We start from the raw sequence: 23,465 nt of genomic DNA on the forward strand, positions 1-23,465 counted from the left end.
TTCTCTGTTCATCAGGGGTACCATAAGTTTTGAAAACTTTTAAAATTTTCCGAAATATAATAATGCTTATTAAAAACATTGCTTAATTCTGAGTAAAATTATTACTATGAGAACTAAGATATTTACGTGTTTTATAATAATCTTGCCATCATGTATAGTTTTTAAACTTTGACTCCTGAAGCAGAATCCGAATGCATACTATCTACTTCTATTTGTCTTTCAACTGTGCCCAATAAATTACCTAGTTTAATAACTGAAAAATTGGTTTGGATCTTGCTATAAAGCAATATTTTAAAATTTTATTTAAAAAATGTAAAATAAGGCATAGGTCAACAATGTCTGAATTATTGATACTTAATAAAAATAGCATGTGAATTGCATATGTAGTGCACTTGTTGTGATCTTAGGACTACATCATTTTACCAGCTCTCCATGGTGGATTGTGAGTAGGCAATAACCTGGCTCAGTTCTGTGAAGTCAGCTGACTTTTTTCTTAGTTTGAACTTATATTCTTGTATTGACCTAGCAAAACTAATTACTTTAATTTTTTAATTAAAAATTTTGTAATATTATAAGTAAAATTGTTTAAATTTGAAACTTGCTTTTTTGAACTTAACATAAGAAAGCAATATACAAAAACTTTTAGAATACATAAGCATATTTATAGCTATTGAATGTTTGGAAATTTTGTATCTACATTGGTGACTTTTAAAGCCATGGTTATTGTCATATTCATCTTACTTATCCTCTTGCTATATCATAGATTCCCATGAAAATTTTAAATTGTACAAGTTTTATCTTGATTACATTCATTATCATAATAACATATGTCATAAACATATGCAATATATTATTTTTACATAAAAGCTTAGCATCAATTTCACTTTGTTTCTGAACTATCAGTTTTGGCCAGGTACAGCTGGAGTTCTAGCCACACTGCTCTGGATGATTGTAACCCATAAAGGGGCTCCTGGGAGGTCAAGATGGGGGCAGTTATGATATGAGAGCACACAATGTCCTTGGAAGGCAGGAAGAACAGTGAGACAAGGCACTCTCTGCCCATTCAGGAGCCAAGCTGAAGTGCTGCTCCATCACCTGCCACCTGCCTCAGCCACAAGTGGAGGGGGGCAGTACTGTGAGCAAGGGCCCATGGAACAGTTAAGGGACCCAAGGAACAGAGAGTGCAGTGTTAGGTGCTGTACCCTTAGTGATGGGAGCCAGCCCTGGGATCCTGATGGTCCCCGCTCCAAGCAGAAGCCACAGTCTATTTCCCTACATCAGGCATTTCTTCCCATTCCAGCTGATGTGTCCTTTTAGTGCCATCCAAGCTAGTTGTAGTGTGACTACTCTAATATTGTACAAGCTTTCTGCAAATATGGGCTTCTTGGTTATTTTGAAATATTTGAAATTAAAAAGTGAAATTTGGTTCCAAATTAGTAAAACATTTAATTTGTCAACAAAGAAAAGAACTTTCACATTATTGAAGTTTGATTTCAATTATTGAAAATGTTTCGGTGGTTTTCAATATGAAATCGAACTGTGATTACATTTGTATTTGATATTTCTTATAGTTGGTAAGTGTAAAAAAATTACAATAATAATAATTCTTTATTTGGATATATTATTCAGGAGAAAACCAAATAATCACAATTCTGTTTCAAGTTACGAGTGGAAAATTTTGAGTTTTGAATAATTCACTATAATACCATTTACCATAATATACCTATTGGAAATTTCACCAAATATGCATTCATACTTCAATAAGTAATACAAAATCAATTTTACCTCTGTTTAGGTCAGAAAATAAATTATTGTTAGAATGTTAATATTTTACTCAATATTTTTAGCAGTTTTATTAAGTAGGTGAATAGGTCCCAATACCAAGCCCAACAATGTCAGATATGCAAGTTGTTAAATAATTTGTTTTGTCAAATTTGCTCCAAATTAGTGTAAGTGGGTGGAGTGGACTCATTATATAGTTCAATGTTGGTGAATGACTTCATAGTTGGAAAAATACTTGTATAAGAGACTTTTAACGTTAAAAATGTGAGATGCTTAATAATGTAATGTGATTTTTTTCAGATTTACTTCTATTAAATATTTGAAAGATGTATTTTAATTTTACACAGAATCATTTAGACAATGTATACAAGAATTTTTTGGAGAATGAGATGAGATGAGATAGTTGTGTCGATAATATTTTCACATGGCCCTTGGATTTATCATGCTCTCAATCCTATACCAAAATTGTTTTACCTGGATACCCAGATCACAATATTAACCCTCTTAGTGTGTCCAAGATCCTAGTTTTATTATTTTGATTATACAACAGCTTTTTAATGCTTGACTTTTCAAAAGCAAACTTTGAAGGAATAAGGAGAATGAAAGAAAAACATACACAACATAAATTAATCATTTCCCTAAATTGAGCATTTTTCTCCAGCCATGGGCTCATGCAGCTCTATAAGCACTAGATTCATTTCTTCCCAAATTCTTCCAAGGTGTCATACTGTTTATCTCTCAGTGCTGAGGTGGTTCTCCCTTATTTGCTCCACTAATCTCACCTTTTGCATTCAGCTACATATTCTTGTATCCCTTCTCTTCTAAACTTATATTTTCCTATTTCTACAGTGACCAACCCTCTGATCTCTCCTTTCTAATATTCTCCCTGATGGAGTTACCTAGTTATCCCCTTATTTTGAAAGATAGATTCGTGCTTCTTCTTCTTTTTTTAAGAGTTTATTGTGAAATGAGAGAAAAGAAAAGAAGTACACACCCAGATATGTATGGGGGCTCTTCCAGGCAAAGAGGAGCCAGGCTGGTTCTTCTTGAGTCTTAGGGTATGAAGGGGCCACTGAATCTGTGGCTTTTAGTGGTGATGCTTTTTACTTGTTCACCCTTGTCTGAGAGAAGCTGGCAGCCAGTGGCCTTGTCAGAGGCCATCTTGTGACCGTAAGTGGAAAACTTGGTTAGAATGGACCCTGCTGAAGAAGTCATTTTAAAGGATCATCTGAAATGCTGGGTCAGGTTTCTTCACTAGGGATATAAAACAACTTTATTTTATTATTGAAATTTGTCTCCCCAATGCCTGTTTTATTTACAGTAAGTTGGTTCTCTAACTGTAGCTATAAAATATACACCCAGGAAAGCAGATATGGCTCAATGGATAGAGCTTCTGCCATATAGGAGGTCCAGAGTTCAATAACCAGGGCCTCCTGCCCGGTGTGGCGAGTTGACCCACATGGAGTGCTGCTGCACACAAGGCATGTCGCCCTCTACAGGGGTGCCCCCTATGCAAGGAGTGCAGCCCCACGCAGGAGAGTGGACTGCGCAGGAGTGGAGCTGTCCACATGGAGAGCTGATGCAGCAAGATGATGCAACAAAAAAGAGACACAGAGAAGAGACAATATGAGACACAGTGAACTAGGGAGGTGAGATGGAGCAAGAGAATGATCACCTCTCTCCCACTCTGGAAGTCCCAGGTTAGGTTCCCAGAGCTGCCTAATGAGAATACAACAGACACAAAAGAACACAAAGTGATTGGAACACAGAGAGCAGACACCGGGATGGGGGGAAATAAGAAAAAAAAATGTACACCTAAATGTACGTATTTTCTTATATTATATCAGCAAAAGTGATGGCTTACATTTACCAATTTCCTTTTGCCTGGAAAAAGATATTGAGCAAAAAAATTTATTAATACCTTGTGAAAATGTCAAAGAAGCAACTTTAAATTGTAAAAAGAAATATTATTTTTAATTTTAGCACTACACCTCCTTTTGGTATTCTAATTATATGGCTATCTGAGGAACTAATTTATTCTGCTCTTTACAATTCTTTCAGATTTATGGCTTTAATGTATCGAAGTAACATGAAATTCACTCATTCAAAATTATTTGCCTCAGTAGTTTTGAAAATTTTGATACTAGGTATAATGAAGAGCATTCCTTTTCTCTCCTAAATATTTTACTTTACCATATATAGGCTCTAAAGATACTATATATAGATATATATGGTATGTATACTATACTATAAATAGGCATGAGTTATAAATTTCATTTGTATGTGTGAAATGTTTATGTATTCTTAATTGTCGAAAGATATATTCACTGTTTATAGAAATCTAAGTTGAGAGTGAAAAGTTTTTTCTTCCTTACAGTTTGGAGAACTTTTCCTTGTGTTTCTTCTGAATGGAGTTATTTGAGATTCTTGAATCTTTAGGTTTATAATTTTTATCAAATCTTCAAAATTTTGACCATTAATATTTCAAGTATTTTTCTTTAATACCTTATTCTGGGATTCAGTAACACATATATTACATCCATCAAGAGTTTTTTCACAGCTCAGTAATACTCTGTTTCTTTTTTTCTTAGTATTTTTTTCTGTTTATGTTTCTATTGCTATGCCTAGAAATTTCCTAATCTTTTTTTTTCAGTTATCAATTTGCTGTTAAGTACACTTAATGTATATTTTTTCAGACATGAAATTGTTCATTTTTTGAACTTCTGATTTGTTTCATCTCTTTCATGTCTCCACTCAGCATATATTTCTTTCTTCTTTGCCCTTAAGTACATGATAATAGGTAAATATATGGTCTTTGTCTACTAACTGAGAACATTTCTTCAGAATGAATTTTCTTCATTTGAATCTAATTTTCCTGTTTCAATGTGGTTTTCTGCTAGTTTTAAGTTGTGCTTTTGGTTATTTAAAACAAAAAAAGTTGCAGAACTTTAATCTAAATTTGCTTTTAAAATTTTCTGTTAAATAAAGGTTATAGATTGATGCATTGCCTCTACTGCTTGTGATAGAAATGCCAACCCAATGTTCACATTGGTGACACAGGCCAAAAGCTTAGACTGGGAGAAGTGAATGACTACAGTTTATTTGTTTTGCGTTTTTCTTCTGAATTCTCTCACTATATCTTTCTCTCAGATTCACAGGCTTCTACAGGTTTTAGTAGTAGATTTAATAAAGGTTAGAAGTTGTTTTATTTAAAAACAGCAGAGTTCTTACTTGCATAATATAACCCAGTATTATTCCTCTAATGGTGGCAAAGAAAGGTGTGGATGTCCCCACTGATGTCAGTATTAGAAGATGTGTTACCAGGAAAACAGTAGATTTTCATAATATTTCTCAGTGGATCTTTTAATAATAGTTTGTTCAAATATACTGAGTTGTATACATTTTCAGATTATGAATTTAATTTTTGGTACCATTAACATTTACCAAAATGTATAAATTTTAAGCGTACGACTTAATGTTTCTTTAAGTAAGCAGACATCCTGTTTCCACCAAGAATATGATATAGACTTGTGCCATTATACTAGAAAATTTCCTCTTACCCTCTTTCAGTTAATCCTTACAACCTAAGCTCAGGCACATGTTGATATAATTCCTATCACTATATATTCATTTTTGCCTATCTAGGTCTCATAAAAATGGAAATTTACAATATGTTTTCTTTCGCATATTACTCCTCTCACTTGAAATTCATCCTTTGTTCTTGCTGAATTATGTTCCTTTAGGAATATATCATAATTTATTTACCCATTTCCTAGTTGATGGATGTTTGGTTTATTTCTGATTTTGGCCATAATTACTAATGCCATTATTTGTCTGTATGTTTAAGTAATTTTGGAGTTATATGTTTTCATTTTCCTTTGGAGATACCTAGGTGTTCAATTGCTGGATCATATGATAAGCATATATTTAACTTTACAAGCATCTTTTTACATGTTTATTGACTACGTGTATATCTTTTGTGGAGAACTAGCTAATCAGATGATTGGCCCATTTTTAGATTGGGGTATTTTCAGGTTTTTTCTTAGTTCTTAGATAGATGATTTTCAAATATTTTCTCCTGTTATGTGCTTTTTTATTTTTTTGTTATTATTGAAAGGCAGCTTTATCAAATTTAGCTATTTTTAAAAAATTCTTGCTGGTGCTTTTCATGTCATATCTAAGAAAACATTGCCTAACATAAGGTTAAAAAATTACTTTTTTTATAGGAGTTTTAAAATTATTTTTCTTCCAGGAGTTTTATAATTTTAATTCTTATGTAATTATGTTTATGATTTATTTTATGTTAATAATTTTTATGTTGTGACATAGGTATCCACATTCTTTTTTTGTCCTAACAACATAGCTGAAGATACTTGTCTTTCCTCTTAGCATTCTTGTTGAAAGTCAATTGACCATAATTGTAAGAGTTCATTTTTGGTCTCCCAATAGAGATATGTCTAATATCTATATAAATACATAGATACAGATATAATTTCACACTGTCACACACAAGCTCTTTAATGTATTTAAATACAGGATTTGCTTTGTCTTGCTAAAGCTCTTGGCTTTTCTTTCATATCTCATTTACATGAGTTGTACACTACTCTTCCCTCGTTTCTTTGTGCTTTTCATTCTCACTGTTTAAAAATTATAAGCAAAGGTAGAGACATTGTAGATTTATTTCAAGCTACTATTTTCATCATTTCTAATCACCCAGAGCAAGAATACAGTGGATAAGTTTCTAACCTTTATCTCTCTTTTGAACTTTCACAAGGTCTTAAAATCCCTTGAGAGAATTCTAATGCTTCTTACAGTGAGAAAAGGGGAAAGTGAAAGGCGAGTGCAAAAGGACTATACTTTACATTATAGTTTATACTTTGCCCCACACAATTTTATAAGGTTTGACAAAATGTATAATGGCCTGTATCCATCATTGCAATGTCATGTAGGACAACTCCAATGCTCCAAAATGCCCTCATGTTACACCTATTCTTCCCTCTTCCTTCCCTCAAAACCTCTGATGGCCATTGCCTTTTTATCAATGATCCAAGTTTTTCCATTGCTATTAATAGAATAATAATAAGGGACTGGAGGGATATGTGGGATAGAGCATACCTGGGAAATGTTTCTATGGAATATAAAAGTGTTCATCTTGTCATAGTGTGTTATCTCAATGGATAGAGACCCACACTATTAAACAAGAAAATATTAAACTCCCATCCTGGGGAGTCCTGCTATGTTCTGAATTAGAGGGACAAGAATCTCTGGAGAACATAGGCTGTATCAAACTCTTTTTAATATTAGCTGAAAGAATTAAGATTCTGCATAATATTCATACTTATAATACTTAGAGTATTTCTTTCATGGCTTCCCATCAAATAAAACTCAGACTCAGTTTCTCCATTTAATTTAACCAAGGTGGAATCTTAGCTTTGGGGGCTTCTACTTTTATTACAAGCTTCAGGTGCCAGTAGGTAATGAAGAAACACTGAAAGGCCTTGAGATTGGAAGAGATAGAGCTAGATTTTGAGAGATTATTCTAGCAGCAGTGTTGATGGCTGAATTGGAGTAAATGTGTAGGAAATTATAGAATAATGGTTAGAAGTCACTATAATTCAGTAACACAGGTCAGCTAAATCCAAAAATATTCCTGGTTTTGGGTGGTGGCTGTGTGTATGGATGGAGGCCACTATGTAGTTAGACTCTATTGTTTAGGATATGAGAGGTAAAAAAAATATTCTGAAGGACTTCACCAAAGAAAAACTTAATTTCAACAAATATCATTGAATTGCTACTACCTACTCTACTTTACTTGGCACCAGGAGCAAAGTAGCAAAGAAGACAGAGTGGTCTCTTTCCAGGCAGAGGTTACAGTTTATAGAAGGACACAGAAATGAAAAGAAAAAGAATGATGTCTGATGAATGTATGATGGAGCATCTATTGGAAGCTATGAGAACTTAAATCATGGCAGGTGACTTTTTGTCTATTTACCAAATGCTGTTCATTTTTCTAACCTTTTGACTTATGTCAGCTCAATGAAATGTCACAGTAGCATAATGAGAGAGATATTATTATTCCCACCCCTATCTTATAAATTTTCTGAGTCAGAGTAAGTTTAAGTAACTTGCTAACAGTATTAGGGTTGTGAATTATGGGTGTAGGTGTCAAGTTTATGCCCTGTAATGCTGGAGCACAAATTCTTAACTATTATGATGAGAAGAAATAGAAGGCCTCAATTAATGAAATGTTATTTTTAAGGACTCATAGGACATCCAGGTAAAAATATCTAGTAGGTGTTCATAAATAAAGGCATTGGAAGAAAGGTAGAGCTTTAAAAATTATTTGGTGATATCTTGAAAGTGACAATAACTGATCTCAGTTACTGTAATCCTTGAGAATTTTCTAATAAAATAAAAATTAAAAAATTTGTGGGCTACATCCATGTGGAAATAATCCTTAGACTATGGGATGAAAGAAGGAAAGAAACAATACAACAGAGATATTTCCCTTCAGAGATAAAGATGGTAGAGATATCGAAATATTTTATCTCTGTATTGGGCTCTACTGGGGGTTATGCAATCCCTCCTGTTAAGTGAAAAATTGAGGAAAATACTGTATCCCTAAGGAACTAAAGAGATATCATCTAGGGTATAAATACAATCCCCTTATTTCCCTATTACATGCAGAATCTGTTCCCTGGAGAAGGGACTGAGCAAGTTTCTAAACTAGTTATAGCCAAATCCATTACATTATTAAAACATCATCAGATCTACATTTTAAAAAAAGAATGTTCATGTTTTTCCTCTGATGCTTGAAGGGGTTCGTAGATAAAATCAGAAGTCATCTATAGCTCTGAATGATTTCCCAGGCATATTGGAAGTTAAGTCTGGTCTGCATCCTCTTAGAATCAGAGGAACCAATTTCTCAGAGTTTGGAATTGCTCTTCAAGGAGCACAAGGGTGAAAAAAAGCAAGCAGGAAGTTTGGAGGTTTACAGGCCTAAAGAGAGTGAGTTTTTAAATTCCATTCCTATATGTCCTTCTTATCTTGAGATGAAAGTCTAGAGATTAAGCTATGGTGCTTTTTACCCCATTTCGTGAAGTTCTGACACCCAAAGAATCAAGAAGAAGAATCACTTTGAGAGGGCAGTAGAGAATTTTCAGAAACATAATTATGTTCCCATATCTCAGTGTGGAAGCTCCTTCTCCATGGAGGCAACTCTCTGGAGACTTTAGATATGGCTTTTATTCTGTGACTTGTGGTAGCTCCTGAACTTCTCCTAGACTCCAGTCCTTCAATTCTGATCTTGAAACAGTGTTCATGGCTCATGAAATAATGTTTGAACTGCATGAGAGGCCAGCTTCATTTTGCCTGTGCCTTTCCTCCTGTTTTACTACTGAGGGTAGTGTTGGGGTGAATAAAGAGATAATGAGATGAGAGAGGAATCTGTCCTGGTCTACCTTCCTTCTCTCTTTTCCCTTAGTTTCCTAGTTGTAATGTTTTCCTATAATAGCACTTGTCTTCAAACTGTCGGATAAGCTGTAGGTGCTCTTTACTACGAATACATTTAAATACTCTAATAAGGGGAAATAGGTGTCATTTGGTATCTGGGGTAAAGGCAGATTCCATGGGTCCATGACTCAAACATTCCAGTTGTAGAGCCTTCTCATGTGGTAAGAGATACTGTGTGATAATCTAGGTTGCCCTCTAACCTAAGCCTTTTCTCTTGTCCACACAGATCCCCCTTAGCAGAATGGCTCCTGGAAATGGTTCTTTCGTGACTGAATTCATACTTCTGGGACTAACAGACAACCCAGATCTCCAACTCCCTCTTTTCTTCTTGTTTTTAGCAATATATATTATCACTATCCTGGGAAACCTGGGCTTGATAACTCTAATTGGACTGAATTCCCATCTTCACACTCCCATGTACTTTTTCCTCTTTAACTTGTCCTTCATAGACCTCTGTTATTCCTCTGTTTTCACACCTAAAATGCTGACCCACTTCCTATCAGAGAAAAATACTATCTCCTACCATGGTTGTATGGCACAGCTCTACTTCTTCTGCTTTTTTGGCATCACTGAGTGCTATGTATTGACATCAATGGCCTATGATCGCTATGTGGCCATCTGCAAACCACTCTTGTATAACATTGTCATGTCCCCTCAGGTATGTTCCACCCTTATTTTTGATTCATACTTGATGGCATTTTCTAGTGCTATGGCCCACACAGGATGCATGCTGAGAGTGACCTTCTGTGATGCCAACACCATCAATCATTATTTTTGTGACATCCTCCCTGTGCTCCAGCTCTCCTGCACGAGCACCTATGTCAATGAGCTGGTGGTATTCATTGTGGGAAGCATCAACATCATCATGCCCAGTGTCACTATCTTTGTCTCATATGGTTTCATTCTCTGCAGCATTCTCCACATGAAATCCACTAAGGGCAGGTCCAAAGCCTTCCGTACCTGCAGTTCCCACATAATGGCTGTGCTTCTGTTCTTTGGATCAGGTGTATTTATGTATCTTAATCCATCTTCTGCCAAGTCTATGAATGAGGGGAAAACCTCTTCTGTCTTTTACACTAATGTATTTCCCTTGGTGAACCCCTTAATCTACAGTTTGAGGAATAAAGATGTAAAATTTGCCCTAAGTAAAACCCTAAGTAGCAGAATGTTTTGAACCACCTGTGCAGGGTGGTTTTGAAGGTCAGTGTGTTTAATTACAATATGTTTTAGTAGCAGTTTTCTAATCTTATTTCATGATATTTTGGTGAAGAAATTTCAGCCTTCTCTTAATTTATTTCCACTTTCATTAGGTCTTCTTTTCCACACCATTTGCACAATTACTTGTCTTTCTCACCTCTCTTCCTGTTTGGGAAAACAATTGAGGAAGGAATTTACAATTTCATTATAATTTTCGACTTTTTAATCTTTGAATATGATGAATAGGATTCTGCACTGATTGAATACAGTAATGCTACTGTGACATTTTGTCATGGTGGGTGGGGGAGGATCCTGCTACTAGTTGTATTGTGCCATTGAAAGCATGAATCAAACAATATGCTTCTATTCCTGTCTTTCCATCCTCCACTAAGCAGGATTCTCTCCCCTTCAATGCCAGTGATTCACGGAGATAAAATGTTCTTTAAAGACTGTCATGAATAATCCCCATTTTCAGATGTAATTCTGTTCATTTTACTTCTTTTCCAAAGTTTTTTTTTAAATTTACATCTAAGCAATGCATAACAGATGGTGAATATGTATTTAATGCTAGGATAGGAAAGTGAAACACAAAAAGGTAAATGCTTTATTTAAAGTCTCACAGCTTCTGAACGAAAAGATTTGAGTGAATTCTAGTGTCCTAATTCAAGTCTGTTTCTCTTCTAGTATACTTTGCTTGTATTTTATTTTATTTTATTATTTTTATTCCAGTAGACAAGTCATGTATGGAACCTTCCCTGTATTGCAATTTAATTTGTTTTCCTCATGGAGGCTACTTCCATTTCTTTGATGGGTTTTGCTTTTTTTAAATGCATGAAATCAATTTGATGGTCCCTTTTGTGGAAAACAGGATTTCTCTGTAGGGTTACTATAGTATAGACAGTATAGGGATGATTGGCTCAAATACAAAACTGATTTATCACAATGGAATAAATGAGTTTGGAATGTTTGCTGGAGTTTGCATTTTAGAGAATTTTGGAATGTCAGTTGCATATCATTCTGATCACATGCTTATATTGCTCAGAACTCTGGATTCCATGCAGTATTTCCTTTCATTAAGCTTCTCTAAAGACCACATGGTCCTTGGAAAAATACTCTCTTCCATGGTACAGCTGCCTAGTGTAGGTAGAGAATATTTTCATCAGGGATCCGGATTCTGAATGGAATGCTTGCTTCAATTATAAGCCTGGGAGCAAAAGGATTAAAAGTGCTTTTGCTTCTAAAAGGTGAATATTCTTGCTTTGGTTGACCAACAATTGCTCATCTCAGTTGGCTTCCTTCAATACTGTTTCAGTTTATGCAAACCTTACAAATGGAGCTGGAAGGCAGTTTTCAAGAGCTGTTACATTTGGAATACAAAGAGTAACCATAGAAAGATTAAAAATACTATGATTATATTGTACTACTTTTATAAGATGATTCTGAGCTTTTTGAAAGGAAGAGCCTATCTGACATTTATTCTCTCTGAGTGTTAATTGGCATTGCTTACACAAATACCTATTCTGCTCAATGTATTTTGAGATTTTATTTGATTACAAAACCCTAACAAGCCAAACCGTGTTTTTCACATGATAAAGGATGGCACACTCGCTAAAACCTTAAAGAGTAATCAATTTACTGTGGATTCTATCCAATATTATGTAGTTTTGCTGCCCAAAAATGCAGTTTGAAAGATGAGGTTAGATTTATTAGTGCTGTGTTGGCTGAGATTTCATTAAATGGGAAGGATTCCATAGTTTTTTCAGACCAAGCAAATTTTATTAGGCCAAATTATTTCAGGTAAATCTATGGAATCTCTTCAATTTATTTTATATCCTAAACTCTCGGAGCTTTGAAATTTTGCTTTGTTTTATGTTAAAATAATACTCTGTCTCCAATATTATTCAAAGTAAAAATGTGTTCTTGTTTATATGTATCTGAGGGCAGCAGAAATTCAAAGAGTTGCTTAGAGTTTTATGCAAGTGTTACAGAGGAAAATGTTCTTGATGTGGTCTTTTCCCTTTATTTATAATGCTGTCACCTCAGACACTGAAATAAGTCACAGAGCCTGTACCTCACTGCTTTGCTTAACAAGCCTTATCTTCATGATGATCAAATTTCTGACATAATAACTAATTACATACTCACTGAGCATCTGTTAAGCATTTTTTAGAGTACAAATGAAATTCAAATGACTAGTATTTCTTTATTCTATAATTCATTCTTTCATTCATTGGAAAAATATTTATTAAGTATTACAACTTCATATTAGTCTTTGGCTGAGCATTATAGATTAAACCACACAGAACTAGTTGCCATTATTTATCTTAAGTTCCAAACTATAATAGGATATGATTAGAGCTTAAGTGCAATACACATACACACACAAAAGAAAGAACAAAAACCAAAAAAGCCCCATATTCTGTTATCAATCCCTCAAGCCATAAACTCTTTAAGAAAAAATAATTTCTCTTTTTAAAGAAGTTGACTTTCTTTCAAACTTATAAAAACCAGCCAGGGGGATTAGGCTAAGTTTAGATGTGCAACCTATAATAAAGTGAAAATTTGGATTTAAAAATTATTATTAATTATTATCATTTAAAAATCTGTTTTTAAAATGTGCTTATATAATATAATTCAAATGGCAATGGAGGGATACTGGTATGGGATACCAATGACAGGTGATATATGGCTGACAGGGAGCTGTACAGAACATATATCCAGGGTGCATGGTAATGTTTGGATATACTCATAGTGGCAACAATTAAAAACCACAGCAGGGGGGGTACTGGGTTCCTGGCCAGTGGTGCTCTGTCGTGGTCCCTAGGGGAGCAGCGACAGTCTCCCAGGTACAGTGGCGGGGACCGGGAGGGAGTGAGGGTTCAACAGTGAGCCCCTGATGCTAATGACTATGCTTGTGAGCTGATAAACCTAAAATAAGAACAAGGCCTAGAGCAACATTGTGCCTGGGAATTTCCTCCTGTCAGCCTTCATGTTACTCAAATGTGGCCAGTCTCGAAGCCAAACTCAGCATGTAAATGCAATGCCTTCCCCCCAGCGTGGGACATGACACCCGGGGATGAGCCTCCCTGGCAACGAGGGACCACTATCAACTACCAACTGATGATGCAACTGGAAAATGACCTTATATGGAAGGTTCAATGTGGATCAGCAGAATATCCATGTCTACATAAAATAACATGACTTTAAAATGCTGTTTGACCTAAAGTAAGGGGGAAATGGAAAGGAGAAATGAGTTTATATGGCTACAAGTTTCTAAAAAAGAGTCTGGAGGCTGGCAGAAGGATTGCCCTCATGCACAACTGAGCAGAGTCAGAGAGACAGATAAAGCAGATACAACCCCCAGATATTGGTTCCTTTGAGGGCTAAAGAGACCCATGGGAGTTATGGTCATGGCCGATGGGGTTAACTACCAGGGCAGATGGCCCCTCTTTGGAAATGGTGTTTATGAGTGATGAATCTGGACTCAAATGGGATCTCCCTTCATAAGACTTTCATGCTAATCTGCTGGAGGTGCAGTTAATGTTGGGGTTTAAGATATATTTAGGGGATTTGAATCTCTGGACTGACAATGTGATAGCCAGGTCCTGAGCCTCAACAGACTCCAGCACCTACAATCTGATCTATTGGACTTACCACACTCAGCTAAGACGGAGTTGAAGAAGGACAACCACCACACCATGGAGCCTAGAGTGATTACAACTGAAAATGGGAGGATTGCATCCAGCATCCATGTGGAATCTGAGCCTCCTCTTGACATAGAGGTGCAATGGACACAACCAATCCAATGTCCACATAGAAGAAGTGGCATTGGATTGGGAAAAGTGGACATGGTGGACGATGGGTATGGGGAAAGGCAGGAAGAGATGAGAGGTGGAGGCGTCTTTGGGACATGGAGCTGCCCTGGATGGTGCTTCAGAGGTAATCACCGGACATTGTAAATCCTCACAGGGCCCACTGGATGGAATGGAGGAGAGTATGGGCCATGATGTGAACCATTGTCTATGAGGTGCAGAGGTGCCCAAAGATGTACTTACCAAATCCAATGGATGTGTCATGATGATGGGAACGAGTGTTGTTGGGGGGGGAGAGGGGGGGTGGGGGGATGGGGTTTAATGGGACCTCACATATATATTTTTAATGTAATATTATTACAAAGTCAATAAAAAAATAAAAAAAATAATATAATTCAAATTACATTTCTTTGTTATCATGAAAATTAGTCTGTTTTTGTCTTTGGTAAAATGAAGAACTTTTATAATGCTTTTTTTCTTTGTAAAAACAGAACATGTATGGCATGATGCTATTAGAAAAATAAAGACTATAACGGAAAACTTAAAACAAAATTGAGTAAAACTGATTTGCAAATCTGTAGTCTATTCCCATATAAATGTTTAATAATTAAGAAGGTATAAAAATGACAATTTCAGACATGTGTAGATCGTTAGGTTTGAATCCCATCAGCTGACATTTTCTGATTCCAACATATCAGCCCCTACATGTGTGACATCTTCCACAAGCTCCCACTTTACTGCAGCAGCACCTATGCCAATGAGCTCGTGGCTTCCATCATTGTGGGCACAGTTGTCATAGTATTTAGTCTCATTATCTTTGTCTCTTAAGCTTTGATTCTTTTCAATATCCTTCCTATTCTAAGGGCTAGTCCAAAGCCTTCAATTCCTATAGCTCACACTTAATAACTTTTGGTCTTTTCTGTGGATTGGGACTGCTCACTAATGTCAAGCCATCATCTGCTGGGGCTCTTTGGGTAGGGGAAACATTTCTCAGTGTTTTTAATGGTGTGATACCCATGCTGACATCTATAGCCTGTGGAACAAGAATGTCAGACCTGCTCCGAAGAAACCCTGCCGAGAACAACAAAGTGAACAGGACAGATTCTCTTAGTTCCTGTGTTTTTCTTTTCTTCTTGAGCCATCTCGTCCTCTTCTTCCTTTTCTTTTCTTTCTCTCCATCTTTCTAATGTGTCATTGGAAGAATTTTTATTCTAATATATTTTCTTCTTTTAATTTGCAACATGAGCATGAAGTTCTATTCTTTGACTTCTCTATCATCATCAGGCTCAAGGTGACCCAAACCTGATATTTATTAATATTATCAGATGGAGATATTGGGCTAATTTCATCCTGTCCAGAGATAATACTACTTAATAGTTTTCTTGTTTTTCTGGTTCCCAGCCACAGTGAGCTGTGCAATGGAATACTGTCTGACTTGTTCTTCTTTTTCCTACTTTGTCTGAGGCAATTACATAATGCCCTTCCTTTTATAATTAATTACAAATGCATTTAAAAAGAGAAGGGGTAACAAAAATTGTAAACATAGTAAAATTGTAAATAGTTCCAGAAATGTTTAGGTTCTTTTAGTAATGGTTCTTGTTCTGTACTTTTGGTTTCATTCTGTAATGTAGCTGAATACTATGTTGCACTAGGGTTCTTTCCTTTTTTGGGTATGTGTAAGGACCAGTGAGGATCCCCACTCTGCCCACCTTCCTCAAACTCCATTAGCACTGATAATTTCAGGCAATTCTTGTTAATGGCTCTATTTTATTGCACTGGTCAACTGATATGTTGTCATAAATAGAGTTGAAGTTGACACTCATTTCTATGTATCTGTGGAAGAAGTGTTATTTTCCACATTACATTTTCCCCATTCTCTAAATAATTCTGGGGTCCAAGGGATTGCCATTAAAAGTTATACAATGATATACTTGGTTACAGAGTATAGTGTCACAGGGAATGTCAAGTTTCTGATTTTGCCCTCCTCGTATCAATGATTCTTCTTTGCAAAGGACAAAGATTTGTTTACTCCTTTTAAAACACAAACCAAAGTATTACGGCAAACCCCTTCCTATTGCAGTTTGTTCTTTCAGTGTGTATACTTGAATTCTCCCTTTTGTTTTTTGCAAGAAAAGTTTAAACTCTGGTCTGTGTTGTGCGCTCTAAACCCTATTAAAAACAAAGTTTCCTTATACTGTTCCGTAGATGAGGAAAAATGTATAGGACTTACTTAAGATCATCCAGCTAATGTTGAAGGATGTCATTTTGGAATCTAGTAATCATCCCAGGAAGAAATGGTGGGAAAAAATGGACATTTGTACAGGAGAAAGAAATTCTAGAGAACCGTTTCAGAATGAGCCTGATTCTGGGGTCGGCATGGAAATGATGCCCTCAGTCAAGATGCTTGTAGGATACGGGAGATTTACAATGCCCAACTTGAACTATGCAAATGACCCCAGAGAGGTTTGATTTTAGATTGGTACAAACATGGTTAGTACAAAGAAAGATTCAATCACAATCTTTCTTGTAATAGTGATAATTTCCTCTGATGGTGAAACTGAGGGGAGTAGGAACCAGCCTCCCAGGTGAGACATGATACAATATTCACAATAGTGCTGCTTTCTAAAACTGTAGATATTAAATTTTCATTGTACATTTGGAAACAGAATAAAATAATAAGTTACTCATAATAAAAGCAAATAGAAAATTGGGCTCTGTATAATCTAGTTTGATGTGTTACATGGAAGATATATTTGTCTGTGACTACTTTCAGTGAGATTAGGGAGAGATGTTTCTCAGAGGATGCAAGCGCCTTGGGGATGTAGTTACATACATCTGTAATTTTTATGCTTACCAAATATATCATGAGTTTTGAAAAGTTTTAAAATATACTCATATAACAATAGAATAAAATGTGGCAGTTAAGAACATTACATAAACTGATTAAATTATTACTATACCATATAGTTCACTTATTATAGGCATTTATATTTGATAAATATTAATAGTAACATGGAGACAATTTTGTTTAAAATTCTTATTCTCCAAGCAGTACTTGAATGTCTATTATCTACTTCTTTCCTACCTATGGCTACATCCCTTGAAGTACCTGGTAAATAGATACCTTAAAATTGTTTTGTTTGAATTTTATTCTAAAGTACATTGTTTTTTTTTGATTTTTTAAAAACCTTTTTTATGGTTTAAACATGTTTGATCAAGAACTTATTTAAAGTTTAAAACAGAAGATAAAATTCTAAATTAAAATAGATTGTTTCTTTACTTACATTCCTGGGATCAGGCTAACAAATTGTTAATTAAAATGCTCTTGGAGATATTTCAAAGTCCAAGATTATGTCTTTGGTCTCTTATACTCGTTTAGGAGTTTAGTTCCATTAAATCATTTGAATTACTTGTTATAAGCAATCACATTCTTTTAACTGGTTCTGTTGGCATAGTTTTTTTTTTAACAAATCATTTTATTGATAGATATTAATAAAGTATAAATCCATCCCAAGTGTACAATCAGTGGTATTCAGTGTAAATACATATTTGTGCATTCATCATTTCATTCTTAGAGCACTTTCATTATTCTAATAATAATAATAATAATACACAAAAAACAAAGAAACAAACAAAATTCAACACCTGTCTCTCTATGCTTCCCCTGCTGTAGCCATACATAGCTATTTTTTTTCCTTCTTGCTAGTATATTTGTATTTATATTTTGTAAAAACAGTCTTAGATATGTAATATCAACCATATCATGTTTTACATGAGGTTTTACTGTCTTATACAGTCCCATGTTGCAGTTTTTAGCTTTCCTTCTATTAATATACATGATCTTAGATTTTCCCTTTCAAGTGCTCTCATACCCATATAATAGCACTGCTAGTTACAAACATCATGATATGCTTTCGCCATTTCTATTCATTTCTAAAGATTTACAAACAACCTTTTTGCCAATTCTGAAGCACATATTTTTAAATGTTCAAGTCTTAATAAGACATAAAATAAGCTATATTCTGTTGATGTCGTTGATTTCAATTCTTCTGCGTATATACCCAGCAGTGGGATTGATGGATCATATAGCAATTCTATAGTTAGCTTCCTGAGGAATCGCCAAACTGTCCTCCACAATGACTGCACCATTCTATATTCCCACCAGCAGGGAATAAGTGTTCCCTCTCCTCCACATCCTCTCCATCACCTGTTGTCCTCTGTTTTTAAAAGCTGCCAGTCTAATATGTATAAGTTGGTATCTCATTGTAGTTTTGATTTGTGTTACCCTAATAGCTGGTGATATTGAGCATCTTTTCATGTGCTTTATCACCATTTGTATTTCTTCTTTGGAGAAGTGTCTATTCATATCTCTTGCCCTTTTTTAAAATGGGTTGTTTGTGTTTTTATTTTCGAGATGTAGAATTTCTTTATATATGCTGGATATTGTGCCCCTCTCATATAGACGGTTACCAAATATTTTCTCCAATTGAGTAGTCTGCCTTTCAACTTCCTTGACAAACTCCTTTGATGCACAAAAGTTTTTAATTTTGAGAAGATCCCATTTATCTATTTTTTCTTTCATTGCTTGCACTTTGCGTGTAAAGTTTATGAAAGCATTTCCTGCTACAAGATCTTGTAGATGGAACATAGGGCATCTTTAGGGCATTGTAATTGTTCTGCATGCTCTTGCAATAATGGATAAGGGTCATTTAAAAATTCCTCAAAACTTATAAAAGTGTAGGCACTGAAGGATTATTACCAAGTGACAACTAGCAATGCATCTGAAAAAGATCTTGCTCAAAAGGGGGAAATATTAAATACAAATGAGTTTTTATGGCTATGAGATTTCAAAGTTGGGAGGTAATTCCAGAGTTTACATTTATGCATGCCTCAGCAGGATCTCATTGTCTGCCACAGTAAACTGTGCCTCAGATAGCAGGGATTCTGAGGGCTCTAGAGACATCCAGACACTCTAAGCAGGACAGACAAGCTCAAGAATTCAGCACCCTATCATTGGGCCTTTAAAATTTATGCTTCTTAGTGTAACAGAATTAGATTCATTTATAGTTTCCCTATACATGACTCTTGTGTCCCTTCTATTTTAACCTATAATTAGTAAAACACTTATTAAATATATGCCCCCCAAGACTTAAATGTTTGTTCTGTTCATGTGCCAGTTAAGCCCTGAATCTCAGCAGAGTTACAACACCTACACTCCAGTTTATTGTTCTCACTCAGGACAACTAACAAAGAGCTGATGATGGACAACTAACAAGGACTTGATGATGGACAACACCCATCTCAGGAACAGAGAGTGTCCTCAACTGCAAGCAAAGTAGTTCTATCCATCTGTCCCATGGTATCTAATGCCTCTCTCAATTAGAAACAGAGTAGGTATCACCATACCGAAATCCTCAAGATTGGAGAAAGAACAATGGACTAAACTGGACTTATTATTATTCCATTATAAACTGATGATTATTGTAGCAATGGAAGTACTTTTATCTTTGATATAAAGGGAGTGGCCATGAGAGGTTCTGAGGGATGGGAGAGGGAAGAATAAGTAATAGGGGATATTTTTGGGACATTGGAATTGCCCTGCAAGACATTGCAATGACAGATACAGGCCATTATATATTTTTTCATAACTTACAAAATTGTGGGGAACAGAGTGTAAACTATATTGTAAACTATAGTCCATGATTAGTAGTAATGCTTCAAATATGTGTTCATCAATTGAAACACATGTACCGCACAAAAGGAGGATGTTGTTATGTGGGAAAGTGTAGGAGAGAGAGGGGGTATGATATATGTAGATCACCTATATTTTTTATGTAATGTTTACATAATATAAAACTTCTTTTAAAAGAAAATTAATTTAAAAAGAAACAAGTAAGGTGTATATCATGCATGTCTATAAATTCTTGGTACTTAACAAAAATATGTGACTCAAAGGCATGACATACATCTTGTAGTTCAAGTACTTATGGCATTCACCAGCACACACTGGTGGAGTTTGATCCATCCAACAGCCTGGCTCTCTTCTGTGAAGTCAACAGGCTTCAATGTATTACTAAGTTGAATATACATTTCTCTATTACTTGGAAAACATAATTAATTTTAAAATTACAACCAAATTTTATGATATTTATAACTTAAATGGTTTAAATTCAAACCTATTATTTTCATAACAATTATAATAAGAAATTTGATGGGAAATATTTTCAGAATATAAGTTTACTTTACAATAATTTACTATTTATAAGTTTTGTTATTGTAAACTTTTGCTTTCCTTAAAGACATGAATATTGTCAAATATATTTATCCTCTTTTTATTATGACTATTCCATAAATGTAAAGTAAATTGGAAATCCTTTGTTTTATTTACACTTGCCCTCGTAGTAACATATGTTAAGGCTATGGAAAGTATTTTTTAATCCATAAACACTTCATTAATCTATTTTTTATATCTGTGTATTTTATTTTATTTTTTATTTTTAAAAGATATTTAAATTACATAAATGTTACATTAAAATATATAGGGGATAACTATATGTCCCACTCCTGGCACTGCCCACAAATACCCACATTAACAATATCCTTCATTAGTGTGATACCTTCATTGCAGTTGATGAACACATTTTGGAGCATTCTATTTTTTAGTCTCCTGGAATACATCAAATTAGATATTTCAGAAACCTGTTAATATTTTATTGTGCTCATGGACTGAAGTTCATTCCATCACCTGAAGGAAATGAAAAGTTATCAGGACACTGATTTAACATAACTTGCAGATTACCCTGTTAATGGAAAAGTTTTTACATTTTTCCCTTCGAAGTTCTCATTGTTTCTCTTTCATGAATAAAGATGGGGAAAGAACTTTCTAGCCACTGACCAGAAACTGGTTTGGCAAATGGGTTTCAATTAAGGTATTGAACTTGGGCCACTCAAGTTTGGTCTGGCACAGCTGGAATTTCAGTTTTACTGCTCTGGCAGATTGCAGTCAGGTGACAGCACACCCCGTGCTTTGGAAGGCAGCAAAGACAGTGAGACAACATAGTACTCATTGCTCCATTTTAACAGGTGCTCCACCACCTGGTCGCCAGCTACAGCAGGTATCCTTTATTCACTCTTTATATTACCATCCTTTCTTTTCTCTTTCCCTCTCTCCTGACCAAAATGGCCTTTTAATTCATATTATATTCCTCACCATATTCAGTTTACTACCTCATTATAAGTACTCCACTTTTTTATTGTTATAAGTATACACAGCGTACATGAGTTCAATATCCATTCTCCTAGATCTCACATGGTTCTTCTGCTAACATTCACTATCAATACTAGTATTATATTTTATTTTCTTACACTTTTTGCTTCCTATGGCCCTAATATTTTCCTTCAAGGGAACTTAGCCCACAAAAAAGAAATAGAATAAGAGAACAAAGTGACAAAGAGAAGACTTAACATGGACACAAAAACAACTCATTAATCCCCGAGACCAAAAAGCCAATCAACTGAATAAAACCAACAAGATAAAATGAAAGCCAGACAGCAAGAAAAAACTACAGACCATACAAATAATCAGGAAAACATGGCTCAATCCAATGAACAAACTAAAAACCAGGAACAAAAGTGGAACACTGAACAACTAATTAAAGCTTCAAAACATGTATCATGGACCAATTCAATGAAGTGAAGGAAGAGATTAGGTATATTAAGAAAACACTTGGAGAACACAGAAGAAATTGTAATCATGCACAAAATGATAATGGATATGATGAGGATCAACAGTACAATCCAAGAAATCAAAAATACACTTTCAGCAAATAACAGCAGATTTGAAGAGGGAGAGGAAAGAATTAGTGATGTGGAAGACAGTACATCTGAAATCAAACAGATAGTAGAATTGATCAATAAAAAGATAGAAAAAATCCAGCAGGGACATAGGGATCTGAATGACAACACAAAATGCACAAACATACACCTCATATGCATCCCAGAAGGATAAGAGAAGGGAAAGGGGACAGAAGGGGCTTTTGGAGGAAATAATGACTGAAAACTTCCCAAGCCTATTGAGGGAGATGCATGTATATATCCAGGAAGCACAACACACCCCAAACAGCATAAATCCCAACAGGCCTACCCCCAAGATATATACTTGTTAAATTATTCAATGTGCAAGACAAAGAGAAAATACTAAAAGCAGCAAGAGAAAAGAGAACCATCACATACAAGGGAGCCTCCATAAGATTAAGTGCATTTCTCTTCTGAAACCATGGAGGCAAGAAGGCAGTGTTATGGCATAAGGTACTAAAAGAAAAAAATTTCCAACCAAGAATACTCTATCCAGCTAAGCTAGCATTCAGAAATGATGGGAAGGGAAGCAGACTTGGCCCAATGGATAGGGCATCCACCTACCACATGGGAGGCCCGCAGTTCAAACCCTGGGCCTCCTTGACCCATGTGGAGCTGGCCCATGTGCAGTGCTCATGCACGCAAGGAGTGCCATGCCACACAGGGGTGTCCACCACGTATGGGAGCCCCACACACAAGGAGTGTGCCCCAAAAGGAGAACTGCCCAGCGCAAAAGAAAGTTCATTCTGTCCAAGAATGGCACCGCACACATGGACAGCTGACACAACAAGATGATGCAACAAAAAGAAACAAATTCCTGGTGCTGCTGATAAGGATAGAAGTAGTCACAGAAGAACATGCAGGAAATGGATACAGAGAGCAGACAACTGGGGCAGGGGAGAGGGAAATAAATAAAAAATGAATCTTTAAAAAAAATGATGGAGAGTTCAAAATATTTACAGATAAACAGAAACTAAGAGAGTATGCCTATAAGAAACCTACCCTTCAGGAAATACTAAAGGGAGTTCTACAGGAGAAAAATAAAACAGGAGAGACAGAGTTGGAGGAGAGTGTAAGATCAACTAAAACAATAAAAAGAGAAAAAAAATCAAACGACATATGACAAACACAAATCCAAATAGAATGTGGCTAATATAAGTAATTCCTTGAAAGTAATGACATTTAATGTCAATGGATTAAACTCACCTGTTAAGAGACACAAACTGGAAGATTGGGAAAGGAAATATGACCCATATATATGCTGTCTACAAGAAACACATCTTAGACCCAGGGATTCAAGGAGATTGA

At 35.3% G+C, this 23,465-nt stretch overlaps 1 protein-coding gene across 1 annotated transcript; it reads left to right on the forward strand.

Moving 5' to 3' along the window:
- Positions 1 to 9,526: 9,526 nt before the first annotated feature.
- Positions 9,527 to 10,468, forward strand: LOC101411901 (olfactory receptor 8B3-like). The gene has a single exon (XM_004475956.2). It carries the CDS (start codon positions 9,536 to 9,538, stop codon positions 10,466 to 10,468), a length of 933 nt encoding a protein of 310 aa, XP_004476013.1. The 5' UTR covers positions 9,527 to 9,535.
- Positions 10,469 to 23,465: the final 12,997 nt, after the last annotated feature.

This window comes from Dasypus novemcinctus, chromosome 27, assembly GCF_030445035.2.
Source record: "Dasypus novemcinctus isolate mDasNov1 chromosome 27, mDasNov1.1.hap2, whole genome shotgun sequence".
In the NCBI taxonomy this organism is placed as follows: Eukaryota; Metazoa; Chordata; class Mammalia; order Cingulata; family Dasypodidae; genus Dasypus; species Dasypus novemcinctus.

Bases quoted from the DNA above. Each gene is read 5' to 3' on its own strand.
- LOC101411901 (XM_004475956.2), top strand. From the start codon at position 9,536: ATGGCTCCTGGAAATGGTTCTTTCGTGACTGAATTCATACTTCTGGGA.